Source organism: Poecile atricapillus, chromosome 5, assembly GCF_030490865.1.
Source record: "Poecile atricapillus isolate bPoeAtr1 chromosome 5, bPoeAtr1.hap1, whole genome shotgun sequence".
In the NCBI taxonomy this organism is placed as follows: Eukaryota; Metazoa; Chordata; class Aves; order Passeriformes; family Paridae; genus Poecile; species Poecile atricapillus.
Genome location: NC_081253.1, coordinates 18,975,216 through 18,990,168, shown reverse-complemented (window position 1 = coordinate 18,990,168; position 14,953 = coordinate 18,975,216). Strand labels below are relative to the sequence as shown.

Below are 14,953 nucleotides of genomic sequence, written 5' to 3'. Positions count from 1 at the left end.
ACTTCATTGAAGTCCAGAATCTTCAGATGAACTATTATACCTGATCCGAGTGGACATCAGCTTGATGAAGTTGTTGCACAAATAATTAATAAAAGTAGTATTTTGTTTTGTTTATTCTTTTCAATTATTTTTTAAAAATCAGCTTTTACAGCACAATCTTCCTCATGACAAATGAGACAATTCACTGACACTGTGTTTTCAGGTAATGCAATTTACATTCCTAGAAAGAAGTGAAGAAAACTTACAGGATGCCTTTCATTTTTCACCTGATTTTTTTTTTTATTATTATTTGACATTGATACAAAAAAATAGTATCTTGATTAACAGCTTTGCTGGAAATCCCACAAAACTGTAAATAATACATTAATCTAAAAGAATGCACTCCTACAGACACTATAGATAAAACAATATATACAATTTAGACAAATAAATACATAAGTACAGCCAGTCATATATAATGATACACCTAAATTTCATTTACTGTTGACAAGCTTTTCTAGTTAATTACACTTTTCATTTACAAATTGTCATTGCCATCTACATTATAAAGACAAAAAAACATCAAAGAATCAAAATTGATACTTAACATTATTATTAGGAAATGTGGAAAATGAACCTTGAGGCTTCTGTTTAAATACTCTCACCATTTTAGCAAAATAAAAAAGAAATAATGCTTTTGTGAAAAAATTCCCCCTAAAGAGAGGCACTTCCCCCCCAGCTGCTTTGCTCAATGTGCTTTTTTTGTATGCATTTTGGAATAAAAATGTGATTACAGTCACACTTTCAAAGTGACTAGAAGCTAACATGTTTAACCAAGTTGTCATTTGTCCCATGCCAAATGAAAAAAAATGACCTTTAAGTAATGCAAATATTTTTTTGATTAAAAGAAGCCTATTGAAAACATTTGTTTCTTAATGATATCCCACATGGCACAGATACTACTGAGTGGAACGAAAAACTGTCCCTGTGAGTAGATGTATTGCTCTATATCCATATTCAGTTTCCAATAGTGAAATTTCTGAGCAAAGTGAAAACAATAAATGTAAGTGTAATGAGCTAATGAAATCTAATATCAGAAAATTAATAGAAGTAGAAAATTAGGATTTTGTTGTGTTGTTTTCAATTCACCTGACAGCAAAAGAAAAAGTTTCTTGTACATTCAAAAGTTAGGGCACACATGCTTAAGGCTCTTGAAACACTGGACAAATATAATGCCTCACTCAGCTCCATGCATAACAGAATGCTACATAGCAAGCAGACTGACACAGATATACAGCTGAATACAGAAGAAAACGCCTTAGAAATATGTACATCAGTTTCAAGATGAACATTTACATTTCTGGTGAAGGTCTATTTATAAATGGCAGGAAATACACTATTTCAGGTACTCTTTTCAAGGTGTACCTTGCAATTATTAATGCAGTCTACTTGTACTAGGAGAAGTTCAAGGCTACCATGCTACTTGAGCCCTGAGGTATCTGGATTGGGAGCCCTGCTGTCCTCCTGGTTACTAACCAAAGGCCACAGAAGCATCAGCAGAAATAAGGCAACCAAATCCATTTGTTTGTGATTCAGAACCCCTAAATTACTGCACAGTGCAGAGGGATAGCAGAAGTGATTGCAGCCTGCGGGTTGAAATTATTACAAAATATATTCTGGGCAGGATGGCATCTGTGCTATCTGATTTACCCAAGGGCTGGGGATGAATTCCACCCTCATTTCCAGTCATAAACAAGAATATTATGGGACTTGTGGAACGAAGTCTGAACTTACCAGTGTGTTATATTCACTTATGTAATTGTACCTTGGAAGTTCTGGATTTGATAGGGCATAGCAGCTTTAACAAAGACTAGATCAACTAGGGAAGGATAACTCTTAATTATGCTGCAAGAGATTTAGCATTTTTATAAAAATTACTGGGGTTTTGGTTTGGGTTATTTTTATTTATGAAGTGTACACAAGCTCCCGTTAACAGCAACTCCTAGGCTGACTCTTGTGTAGCTTCATCTTTAGATCTGACATAGAATTGCTTGAGATGGCTTCTGCTACTGGCTTAAAAGCCAGGTACACTTTACCTTGTTTACAAATAGTTTCTTTTGAAAAGATAGCACTGCATCTGTGAAAAAGACTAACAATTTGCTATGAAACTGCAAACCTTTTAGGTTAGCATCTTCATTCCTCTGTTACTGTTGTAAAGTGCTGTGTACATCTATGGCAAAATCAGGTCAAAGTTCAAATTCTTCTTCAGCTAATTTCTGACAACTTTCTAGACATTCTGAATAACATACAGACAACAATTTAGCATATGTTACACATGATGCCAGCTGCAATGAATGAGTCTGTGTGCTGAGGATGGTGTGAGTAATCTACAGCTGATAATATATTTATTTTTTTGTAACTTGTGTGAGTTCTTCATTCTAAGTTATTTGCTGAGCAATGTCATATTTCACCTCCTTTTTATAAGGTGGTACTGAATAGAGATGGCCTGAATTTATCAGAGTTTTCATGACATTTCATAGACATATTCACAATACATAAAAGCATATTATGAAACTTGGATAAATCTTGTATACTTGATTTCTGTTGCATGTCCGGGATCTTCTGAGTGGATCAGTCCCACTGTATTGACTGGGATGAGTAAACTGAGAGCTTTAAAAGGTTTTTAAAAAGGCTAGAATTTGGGTGGTTTTAATAGATTTTCTTGAAATACCCTCTATTTTGCTGTGAAATTTGTACATAAATGTTATGTACTGTCTTGTCCAATCAACAGAAAATTGATTGCATTCTTTTATTGGACTAAATTCCTCTTACTACACTATTAAAAATCTGTTAGAACCTTGTTCCTATGTGTGCTGCAGCAAAAAGTAAAACTTCCCCTTAAAACGCTGCTTTTGTTTTACTTGTTTTTAGGTAAATAGTGCACTGACTGATGTTAGAGTTATGCTGCCTATTGACACTTTTAGCATTCAGTATAATTATATATTGCTATTCAAGATGTTTAATGGAGAATCCATTGATACTAGTGACACACATTGCCTTGCTTTGAAATTAAAAGTTAAGATATTCATGCTTTTCTCATATATTTTTAGAGATAGTTTTTCATACATCTCCCCTGTCTTATTTCACTTACAGATTCTACTTAATTTTTAAGTTGTGTTACATATTTTATGGGCTATTTTAGGAAGTGTAAAGAAATGGGTTATTCTGAAACAATTTAAAGATATACCATTTGGTGGATGAAAATATATTTCAGTGTGTGGGTTTGTTTCTAAGGCCAGTGAAACTTTGATGTTCTCTTACCTGTCTAAATTCTGCTATTACACCATTAGTAAGCTATTTGGGAATTGCACACGTACTATAAAATACACGTCAAAGTAGGTATATAAGTTCAGTGCAAATGTAGGCTGCTTAATTTATTAACAAGGCTCTAAATAGAGACTGTTGTAGGGTGTCAAAAGAAGAATGAAAGTATGTTTGTAATTTTTCATTTCGTAGAGCCTGAGTCTTATCTCAGAGGCTGGGGTGTGAATTGTTAAGCAGCTCATAAGTTTATTACTGTCCTTTTACACACGCAAGAATAGATATGTGCAATAGATGATAATATACAAAATCTGAGATTTGACTCTAGATCCTTTCAGTTGGCATAATGTCCTTATGAAAAAGAGCCTGAAGTTTGTAAACCAGTAGTCAAAGCGAGAATGAAAAATCAGTCATTAAAAATCCTCTCACAGTTAATATCCCACAGTTTAACCTGTAAATCAGCAGATCACTTTGTCAAAAAATAACCAAACTCAAACAAAATTTTAAAAAAAGGTATTTACATCTGTAAAAATCTTAGCATCTAAGATGCTTCTTGCTGGACATGTCATTCCAAATTCTGTGCATTTCTTCCGGTGTTATCTGGTGCACTGTGATCACCCTGCGGTACCTGCACAAGCTGTAGGCCATTTTCCAGTGATTGAAGCCACTGTTTTGGAAGGGGTGAATGCCCAGCTTCCGAAGGCAGAGTCCAACGTACACATCTTCAAGATGAAGAAGTCGGGTATGAAGGGAGGTTTTGTAAATCAGTTCTGCTACATCAGCTGAAAAAATGTAGCCAGTGCCTGAACAGAAGGGTGGGTAATTGCTGTCGGGATACAAATCTCTGGGCATGTACCACTTACTGCGAACATCTCTTATTGGTCCTCCATTTATAACATAACCCGTGAAGTACCTTCTCCTTGGCTTGGTGTTAGGTTTGAGCAGCTTATAAATAAGATTGTCCATATTTACAAAAATATCACTGTCTGTCTTCATAACGTACTTTGCTTTTGAACAAAATGTTGCTACCCACCTCATCCCCATCAATGTTTTCAGAGTGAGGTTATGGTAAGAGTCGATAAAGTCTTCCACAATAATGTCATGAAAAATTTGGCTTTCTTGCTCTACCATTTGATTTAACACAGGATCTGCGTTTTTTCCAAGAAGAAATAGTGTAGCGATTTTAATTCCTTTAAAGTTGTTTTCATCTCCCCACGTTTCTCGAATGGCTTGCCTTGCATCAAACTCTTTGTGAGTTGTACTGATAAGTATGACCAAGAACGGGGCACTCTTCTCACATTTGCTGGGTTCATTGATAAGGAAGTCAAAGGAATGTGGATTTATAGGTCGAGTTCTTATGTTGCCAAAGGAAACATTTTTTCTGGCTATGGATATGCTACTGACCTGTCTGTGGCCCGTGTAGGAAGAAGTAGGACGAGTTATACTTAAGTACCAAAGAGCGCTTGCCCAACAAACTACTGTCAAAATGTATAAACATGAGACCTTTGAAGCCATTGTTCCTCTAGCTCTTCTATTCCGTGTGATGAGCCAATAGCCTTTGTGCCGTGAGTGCACCTGTGTCCTGGAGAGGCAGCATATTATTAATGAAACTTGAAAGTTCGATATAGAAAAGCAACTCTGTAATCATTCATGGATCTCAAATGGGAGCTATTAACCCTGATGATACTCAGCTTTTCTTCTTTTACTATCAGCGGCTTCCATTTCTTGTAATTTTCTGTTATTTCTGAAAAATATGAAGAAAAATTTTCCATTGCGGGATCATAAAAGCTTAGGGCACGAAAACTGAGCTTATATATGGTTGGCCATTAATAAGCTAAGTGTCTTAATGCATTTCTCAGATATTCCTTTTTTCCTTGTGAGGTAGCAAAATGCAAGATAGTGTACTGGAATAGAGCAGTGTAACTGAAGTAATGCCTTTATGACTGGTAATTTCTCACCGATGGTTTTATATAAAATAAGCATGCATAGCATGTTGACCATTTAGGTAATTTTAAAGGTATATGAAAATAATTTTATGCTTTCTAGCATTTTCTTGCTTCTTAGCATTTCTTCTGGCCAATCTTTCAAAATATGCTGTGGAACATTTTAAAATTATTTAAAGAATGAAAAATTCTAGGATCAACAGCATCTGTGTCAACTATACACACAAATACTTAAAAATCTGATTTGGTCTAAATGTTAGTATGTGTCCTGCTAACAAGAACACACTGGTGGAAATCAGACAGAATGGAACTGATTGGGAAAGGTACAGAAGAGAGAGAGAGAGATATGTATACTGTCTTACCCATGTAAAGATCAGCGCTCGAGTAGACTCCGTAAAAGTCTAAAAATAAATTAACACAGTTCAGTTATTCTTGTTGGCTTCCTTCTCCTCTCCCCCCAAACCAATCTTTCCATGAGCAAACATAATTTGTGGACCATGTAAGATAAATCACGATGGCAGCCTAGTGATGGTGGTACTTCACTGGCTGGTGTGCAGAGAGTTGCCTGCCTGGACAGGGTTCTGGCACTGGCAGCCTTACTCTGGGCTGTCCCACTCTTGCCTCCAGCATCAGGTGGTTTTGGGACTTTCCTGGATCGAGGGAATGTGCCAGCCCTGAACCTTCCATTGCTCTTGGCAATTTTTCTGGGAACGAGTTCTGTTTATCATCATTTTGTGGAAATGAGACAAGCTGCCTCAAGCCTGCCAGTTCAGTGCTGACTCCTCCAAGGCACATCAGTAGCTGGAGAGTGCCTGTAGGCTCTACCTTCCTGGTGTTACTTCAGAGCTAAAGGATAGTAGAAGCATGCAACAGATGAGCTTTTTTGCAAGAGTCTCTGAAATATTTACTTTGGATAGAACAAAATATGTTTCCAGATAAAAAGATAGAAGCCTTGTCTTAGAAATGTCCTCTCTGATTTCACACCACTGACATATTGCAGTCAGACCACCCTCTAGGCAGGCCAGTGGAATGAAAGGACTGTTAGGTACCCTGTGTCATTATTTCACACTGAGTTTTAAGAACAACAGAGAAACATCTGCTAAATCGATACAGACTGTAATCTCCTTATAAATTCTTATAGCTAGTACTGTCCTGCTAGTCTTCATTACACGCACTTTTAATTATTTAATGACTGGAACTAACATGCTGCTCTTCCCTTTGACAAAATAGGGTATTGTGAATTTTTTGCCTGTTTCAGAGCTTCATCACTTTCAATTGGTTTTGCCTTATAACTGGTGCAATTTAATGAGGTAGGGGTGATCTCCTTCATTACTTGTCATAGCGTTTGCAATCTTTGCCCACCAAGTAGTACCAGGAAATGTTTGGGAGCAATGTATTAAAGTAAGACCTTTAAATACTCCACAGGGCTGCAGAACACAACAATCTTGGCAGGGCAGACACATGTACATCCTTGTAAATAAATATGGTTGTAATAAACAGATACACAGATGCTACTGTAATGCCTGAAGAGGGGATGTATCCTGCTTTAACAACCTGCTGTGATACAGTTCTGAGAAAGGCAAAACCCATCCCTGATCTGGTAGATTGGTTTTGTTTCTGGCTTCACTGTGAAGCTCTGCTAATGCTCCCACTGGAAATGCCAATGAGTAAAACCACCAAATGTAAAAGCCATAATGTAATGAAGACACAAGAGTGTAAAGTCTAGAAAAGTGTGTTAATAAAGAGAGAAATAGAGCAATTGTGGATTGGAGCTGTAGAGAGAGAGGTATGTAGGTCAGTGTTTTTAATGGACTCCAGCATTAAGGTCTCACAAATAAGTGTAATATTCTGCATATGATGTATTATTTTAGGAAACTATATATTGCATTATCTAAAATGTATGATGTTCTACATCTTTTCTTTCATAAGGATGGGTGCATTAGTTACTGTGAACACTGTGCAGATATCTGAGGGGAAGGAAAATTGTAACAAATACCTCTTACAAACTGCAAAATTACATAAAATAGCTTTTCAGTCCAGCAATGTCATGGCAATGTTATCCAATCTTGTGTGCTCTGAAAGGATTAGAAGCAACAAAAGCCTTACTCCATTTTGAAGAAAGATTCTGAGTTGTAGGGAAATTTTTTCTCAGTTATGAAATCTGTAGGTAGCTGTGCAGGATGAATGCTTCTTATATTGACCCTTGGACTGCTCTCCCTTGAAATAAATTTATCTTTTTCTGTTGTGTATCTGGTGGAGTTTTTTGGTTTACTTTGCCTTTTAAAAAGAAAAATAAGAGTTGAAATGGTTTGCCTTGGTTTGGAGTGTTTTACACCTGCCCTGTAGAATTTTTGAACCAAGTGCAGGTGAAGGGGGGGTTAAGAGTGAGCAGGCTGTAGTTTTCCTGATGAGTGAAATTTTAAAGTTACTTATTTTTCAGGAAGATTGAGGGGAAGACCAAAATGAGAGCTCCCTCCTATTCCAGCTCTTAATAAATAAAAATTGATAAAGATGTAAAAAATAAAGTTCATATTCCTTCTTTACTTGAGCTTTATGCTATACGTGGTGAAGGGATTTGAAACAGAAGAACATAAGCAAAATTGGAAAATAGTGTACATGCAATACCAAATTAGTTGGGAACTCTTGGTCTGCAATTTAGGTGAGATTATTTTTGCCTCCAGGACTGATCTCGCTTCCTCTTTGTAGTATCACAGAGGGGTTGGATAAATAGCTATGTTGTGTATTTTTTTGGCCACAGGGCAAATGCTCCTTCAGATAATTTCTGATAACAGTGGCCCTGCCCAGTAATTTCAATAATGTGTAGCTAGCATGAGCAAGAAAATACATAGCTTGATTAGGCAGGGAAATATGAACTAAGCAGTGAAATACTTACTTTGTAATGTTTTAGCAGCCAAGAATTTCAGAGGTTGCCAAATTCTATTATTAAAGATGATGCTAATTAATCAAGATCCTAAACAAGCACCTAACTCATGATTAGCTGCAACACAGGAATAATTCTAGGAATTTTGCAAAATTATTCATAGTACCAAAGTCTGTGACAGCAAACCTTTTTGTTGTCATGTGTTGTGACCTGAAACAAATTTACAGTCTTGTGGGACTTGTATATCAAGGATGTGAATTATAAGGAATGAAATCAGTGTAAAATTAATGTACTCAAATTATAATGAATTAAAAATTGTGTGTTAATTACTCATTTGGAAAAGAGGAGGAATAAAGCATGTGAACTAAGATCACTGTGATCAGAATAATGACTGAAAGCACTTCAATGCCCACATTACTTCCTTTAGCAGTTTGCCCAGAATATATTTAACCACATCAATAGTAAATATTTCAAGAGTTGCCTTCAATATTTAAGTGTGTAGCAAATTCATTTATATATTTTGTTTTAGTCCTGATGATGGATTCAGTATACAAACTCTTACAAGTAAGGATGATTTTTTTTTCAGTTGTGCTATGATCTTTAATTTGGTGTCGAAATTCGAAGACCTTCTAACCAGGAGGATGTGGCATGTCACAGGGAGAGTGGAAAGCTTTTATCAGCTTTGGATTTTGTCTATTGGAATAGACTCTATCACATTTGGGGACAATTACATCGGCAAAGGAAGTTGTTTCCTCCTTTCCTTTCTTCTTTGGACTGAAAGAAAGCTTTCTAGCAGGGCATTTGCAATGTTTAAGCTCTTGGATCCTTGTTTTTAAAATTATTTTAATTCAGTCTGTCCCTTTTACTAACCTGGTAGTCATACTATAAGTAATAAAAGGCTCAAGCATTGAGGATAGACTATAGCAAAAAGCAAATGTTTAGCATTGCGTTTCCATACGGTGACATGAAGTTGTGCATTTAATTGCACCATTCACGGCTCATGCTATGCAAGCCAGAGAAGCCATCCATTCAGAGCACAGAAAGTTGTGCAGTGTAACTTCTGTAAGTAATTGTCTTGATGAGGACTGTATTTGCAGCAAACCTTTTATGAGCTGACTGCACATCAAGAATAATCCTCCAGATAATGAGCACATTTGAGAATCTTGTTAACTGTTCATGGGCAATTTTCAGGCAGACACCAAATGAGTTCAGCAAACATTACTCATCAACAGCAATATTTTGCCAATATTTTGGAATGCTGCTGTCTCTGCTGAGAGGCTGTTGATCTTTCTTTCAAGAAAGCCTGTCCTATGTAAGTGCAGTTGCATTAATGTGTCTGGATCGCAGTGGATGCCCGTGATTGAAGCCACAGCCCTTGAAGCCTGGCTGGTTGTCACAGTTGTAATCCATGCTGCGTCACTGCTGCTGAGGGAGGTGCTGGGTGCAGGCAGTGAGGATGCTGAGTCCTGGGCATGACCCTGGGAGAAAAGCCAAGGCAGATCACAGGTGCTCATCCTGACACCCAGGAGTCTGTTAGGCAGAGCACAACTGAGTCAAATTAACACTGGGCATCTCTGCCAAAATTGACCTTTTCCTTTCCCTGGAAAAAAGAGGGAATGTAGCTGCTAAATTATTTAGTAAATGTAAATCTCTTCTCATTTTCCCTGAAGAGAAATTTTTGTAAATTTTCTATGATCGTGGCTTTTATCTGTATGTAGACCAAGATGCTGAAATGTCTTCACCGTTTATGAAATCCTTAAATTACCTAAGGAAAAGTCTGTGATTATTACTAAATCTTGTTGAGAAGATAATTATACTGAACATTAAGAACACATCTACATGGAAAAGTGGGGATCTGTTATGTTCTAGGCTGTATGTTTTCATAGTAATTTCTGGAGGAAATTTTCAACAGATGGCACAGGTGATTTAGCAGAAAATTGCAACCTCCTTTCTGGGAACTTCATTTAAAGTTTCTTAAATATTCTAAATGCTTATTCTGCCTGGGTGTAATGGATCTGTAACCAAATCAGTGGTGCTTCTTTTCTATAACATTGTGGAAAAGGGGCTGTAACAGATGCAGAAGCCACAGTCTTGGGCTGAAGGGAGGAAAGTACAGGCATTCATTTCAGGTCCACGTTTTTTAGAAAAATAATTTCTTTTCTTTAGAAGGGTCGTACCTGTCATATGTTAAAAGGGGCTGGTGTCCCTTCTCTTCCTCAAAAATAGGGAGGACAAATATTTTCTGAATCATCCCTTGTTCACATATATTGATAACAGGCTTTGCCCTAGGCAGCACCTGGATGTGGAAGTGCACACTTCATACTAATAGTTCTCTTTTCACGAATACTGATTTGCAGATATTGTAGTTCATCATTAAATTGAAGAATTGATCTCTGGAAATAAATGTGGTATTTATAAATTATTTTTCAATATTTATTACCTGCTCCTAATGTGAACAAAAGGAAAGAATGTACTGTCCCTTAGGGAATCTTACCAAAATCTTCTATAGGGAAAATAAAAGTTATAGAATTTTCAGCTAATGTGCCTGTGCAACTGAAACTTCCCTATCCTTTAAAGAGCTACTGTAGTCTTTTGTCTTAGTTAGATGTTGTCTATATCAAAGTAAATCTGCCTGAGTGACTTTTCTGTATTTTCCACTTTAGATTTTTTCAGTGAACCTATCTCTATAAAAACAGGATTTTCTCTTTGTTTTGAAGAAGCGCTGAAACAGCCCGCATAAAACAACTAAATGGCAGTTTCATTGCTTTTTTCACATGTTTAAGAACAAATAATGCGACTATTTTTTCTCAGCAAAATAATTTACAAGTTAGAAAAGTAAACAGTGTCCACCATGACTAAGCTGTTAAGTAAAATTTTCAGTTGTAGACAATTAAACTGTTGAAAAAAATATTTAGGAATATTTTGATTAACGAAAAATATTTATGATATTTACCATAACTGAGGGGAATGGTATACATCACTTGTTAGGAAATGGAGCTTAGCATGAAGGACCATTCCTTGGCTGACATTGTATAGAGATGGGATGTCAGCGTTGGTTTGCGCAGCTTTTCTCTCTGGCTTGGTTTGTGCATCAGGAGCATTATAGCTATAATTTCCCCTTCAAGTTTTGCAGCTCAGGAGGTATTTTCTATGCTGAATTTTTTTTCCCTGCTTTCTCTGAGCTAACCAAGGGAAAAAAAAACCAAAGTAAGATTTTGTAAAATTTCATATTCACTCAATATTGAATATCATTGAAATGGGATTTTATCCCATTTGGCACATCTTGACATTACATTTTCAGTAGCCCTCTTACTGTTTTGGTCATATTTTAAACCCAAGTTTCTCTGTCATAAACATATAATGACTGTGACCACTTAGTCACTGGTGGTATCACACAGCTGATTCCGTGTGGAGGGAGATGAAAGGACAGACCTGGCAGACACAAGGATTGTCTGTACAATGGATTTCCTAAGTTTTAGCAAATCAGCTGTGCTTGGTCAGATACTAATCTAGAATAGTTATAAGCTACACCTTATCAACTCAAAATAATACTAGAACTCGAGACATGCCAGTCAGGTGTTCTGTCTTGCTGTAATGCTGATTGCAAGTGATTTACCTGGAGGCAGTGCATGGGAGTTTCGCTGCTGTTTTTAGTAGAAGGCATTTTAAGCATGTATCATTTACACTAACTAAAAGGGAGAGAAAAGAAATTAGAAATAGAAATTAAAGAGCAGAATATTTTAAAGCAGAAATATTATTATTTTCTTTATCTTTTCTTTTAAATCACCCATGAGATGTCAAGGGCCATATCTGTGCATTCTTCCCCATGAATGCTTTTCAGAAACAAATTTAAAAAGCACTTTGTGGCTTCATGTTGTGATAGGTGATTTGTGATTGCATCAATCATGTCCTGTTACATCAGTAATGTGTAAATTGCATCTCAGTATGGTTATAAACTGATGCAAATAACATATTTCACTTTGGGTTACCGTAGCTGCAACTGCTATTTTTTTAGCTGTTGTGCTGTGTTCTAGTGTGAAATCTCACAGCAAGATTCCTTAGCTCATGTCACCACCAAATTGTTTACATTTAGTGAAAGTTCAGGACAAGAAAAAAAAGAAAACAAGCTTTCAGTTAAAAAAAAAAAAATCAAGGGGGAAAGCCTTTAGAACTGCTTTGATATAGAAATTTTATTACTCATGAAACAATTGCACAGAATTTAACAGAGTCCATATCTTTAATTAGCTTTGAGTAATAGTGTTTGAAATCAAGTGTACTGCTGTTTTTGTCTTAGCCTTCTTAAATGTCACTACTATGTTTCCTTTGCATTTACAGTGATGCCTGTGAAACTGTGGTCTGAGTTTTGACACCAAGAATAGATGACAGTGGCTTTGATTATATAAATACCTACCCTAGTGGCAGTGCTTTTCTCACTTAATCTTTGTCAAAAAAGGAGGAGTAACAATTATGTGAAGACCAGAACATCTGAAATCAAAGTGTCTGTGGTGATCATAACTCATCAAACTGGATAATGAATCTATTTGCCATAATTCACATGCTCTTGTGGGCGTTGAAAATAAAATACAAACAGTTAAAGCTTTTGGATTTACTGGGAAAAATCCTAAAATAGTTTTGAGTTTGCCCATTAAGGTATCAGTCATGATGCTTGAGGAACTTGGATTTTAACTTCTTCAAAACTGGGGCTGCTTCAGCCTGGAAACAGCTATATATAAATACATTGTTATAAGCTCATATTGATAGTCAATAACTGGAAGAATTCCCCAATATCTCAGGCATATCTGTACAATACCTATATTTATTGTAATTATGTATTTTTTCATGTGATTGTTGGAGAGATACTTCTTTTTAAGGCTGAAAAGTAGCCTTAAAAATAGAATTCATGTTATTTTCCCATTTCTTCCACAGCAGTGAGACTAGAAAATTTTGTAACTAGTGAATTTAGCTGAACATATAATAGCATAGATTCAACTTCTCTGTTTAAGGAAAAGGTTAGGTATTATCAGATGCCCCAAAAAATTGTTGGATATTGTGACACTGTGTCTATGTGGGCTTTTTTCTTTCTTTTCCCTGTAAATATTCTTCATGGTGAGGAGGTCCCAGAGCCTTGACCTGTCCACGCACAAATAGATTGCAGTACAGTTTTTTTCATCTTTACATTACAGTAATTAATGTGAAGCTGTGTTGTAAATCATATGTCCCCATGAGCTGTTTGTAAAGTTAAGCTTCAGGTTTCTAATTCCCATTGTGAAGTTGTGATAAATTTAACACAGGCTATTGCTTTTAAAATTGCATGTCTCTTACAGAACTGTAACTTAAAAAAATTCACAACCAACAAATTATTTTTATCTTCAACAGACAAATTACTTATGCTCAGATATCTGAAAAATATTTCCTAGACATACTTTTTTTTTTTCTTCTTTTTGTTAGTTGATTAGTCATGATTGAGATCCCTCAGTTTACGGAGGCTGTCTTGGTCAGGGCTTTCTGAAAGCATTGTCTTAACTCTGGCAGAGATAAGCAATTTCAGCTGGAACAGCAGGTGGGGCTGCCTGCAGCTGCCTGTGCCCCCTCCCCTCTGCTGGTCCCTGTTCCTTGCTCTTTGACTGAAGTGGAATTATTGCCTGGGATGTTGGCCCTAAATACCTGGAGTGGTGCTTTTCTGCGGAAGCGCCGGTGTGGCCACCAGCCAGCATAGGTGCTCACAGACCCACTGACCTCAGTGCAGCTCAGGGCCAGCACTTCTGGCTCTTAGCTGTACATAATTGCCTTAGAGCAAAGAAACAGGTTTCTTTTCACTTTGTCATAACTAAATGATAGATGAGGTTTTTCTCAAACTTAAATCAAAAACCTACTTTTATCGGGGATTGAACAAGAAAAATTTCTGCTGCAGAAGAGGGAGCATTGTTTTTGCAAAGCTGTTAACGTTTGAGAGCAAGCTAGCATCAGACTCTTTCAGCTAGCAGATATAGAGCATTTCACAGACATGACCCCAGTCTATTTGTCAGCATTCAGTTTTCCGGAGCTTGCAGTTGAATAGATGGTTGAGCAATGTTACACTTAAACATTCACTCAACTCAAGAGGCCATATCTCTTGTGGCATGATTTTAAAATGGGCTCATAATAACTGGAGTTTTTTGGATGAATCAAATAAAGGAGTGCATGCTGTAGTTATTTGGTAAATATATATCCTGGTGAATCCATGGGAGGGAAACTATCCCCATTCTTCCATGATATTTCAAAAGTGCAGCAAATTCTGTTCTCACCTGACACACAAGTTTGAAAAAAGGTGTTTGTTATCATAAATGGATTGCTGCCTCCTTAGCAAAAGTGAAAACCCATTCTGGGTTATCAGCTGTGCCTATCTAGTCCATCCTCTTGCTCAAAAAACTGTTTAATTTTCCTGTATCTCCTTTACGTAACAGTTCCTTTATGGAACTGTATCTCCATTATAAAAGTTGTGAAAACTGTGTATTAATATCAGTGAAAGAAACTTGGTGTCTCTGTAGAAAGCAATCAGGTAACAGCTTGTCCATTTGTGCTCAGATGAGAATTTAACATGACTCCTAGGAGGATTGCTAAAAGCAAAGATTGAGGAATTTTTCTTGCAAAGTGTTATTGATGAATATTTTGTAAGAATTTCTTATTAATAACTCTCATATCCCAGCTGGGCAGAATATGACTGATAATCTTAGGTATCTGGTAAAGCAGCAGGAAGAATTGCATTTTGGTAAAGAGTAAATCTGAATTCCTGTTTCAACTTACTTTTGTTACTTATGTCATTAGAGATGTCCTTCATATGTGCTTTAAA

At 36.5% G+C, this 14,953-nt stretch overlaps 1 protein-coding gene across 5 annotated transcripts in view; it reads right to left on the bottom strand.

The window, feature by feature from the left end:
* Window positions 1–263: 263 nt before the first annotated feature.
* Window positions 264–14,953, bottom strand: part of B3GALT1 (beta-1,3-galactosyltransferase 1) — a 175,892-nt gene continuing 161,202 nt past the window's right edge. For 4 of the 5 annotated variants that reach the window (XM_058839783.1, XM_058839781.1, XM_058839782.1 and 1 more), the window contains 2 exons: window positions 5,606–5,644; window positions 264–5,044 (listed from right to left, as the gene is read on the bottom strand). In XM_058839783.1, the coding sequence (XP_058695766.1) occupies window positions 3,835–4,815 (981 nt within the window). In that variant the 5' untranslated portion in view covers window positions 4,816–5,044; window positions 5,606–5,644 and the 3' untranslated portion in view covers window positions 264–3,834. Of the gene's footprint in view, window positions 5,045–5,605; window positions 5,645–11,077; window positions 11,250–14,953 lie in introns of those variants that run through there. The other variant, XM_058839785.1, reaches the window with a different exon arrangement.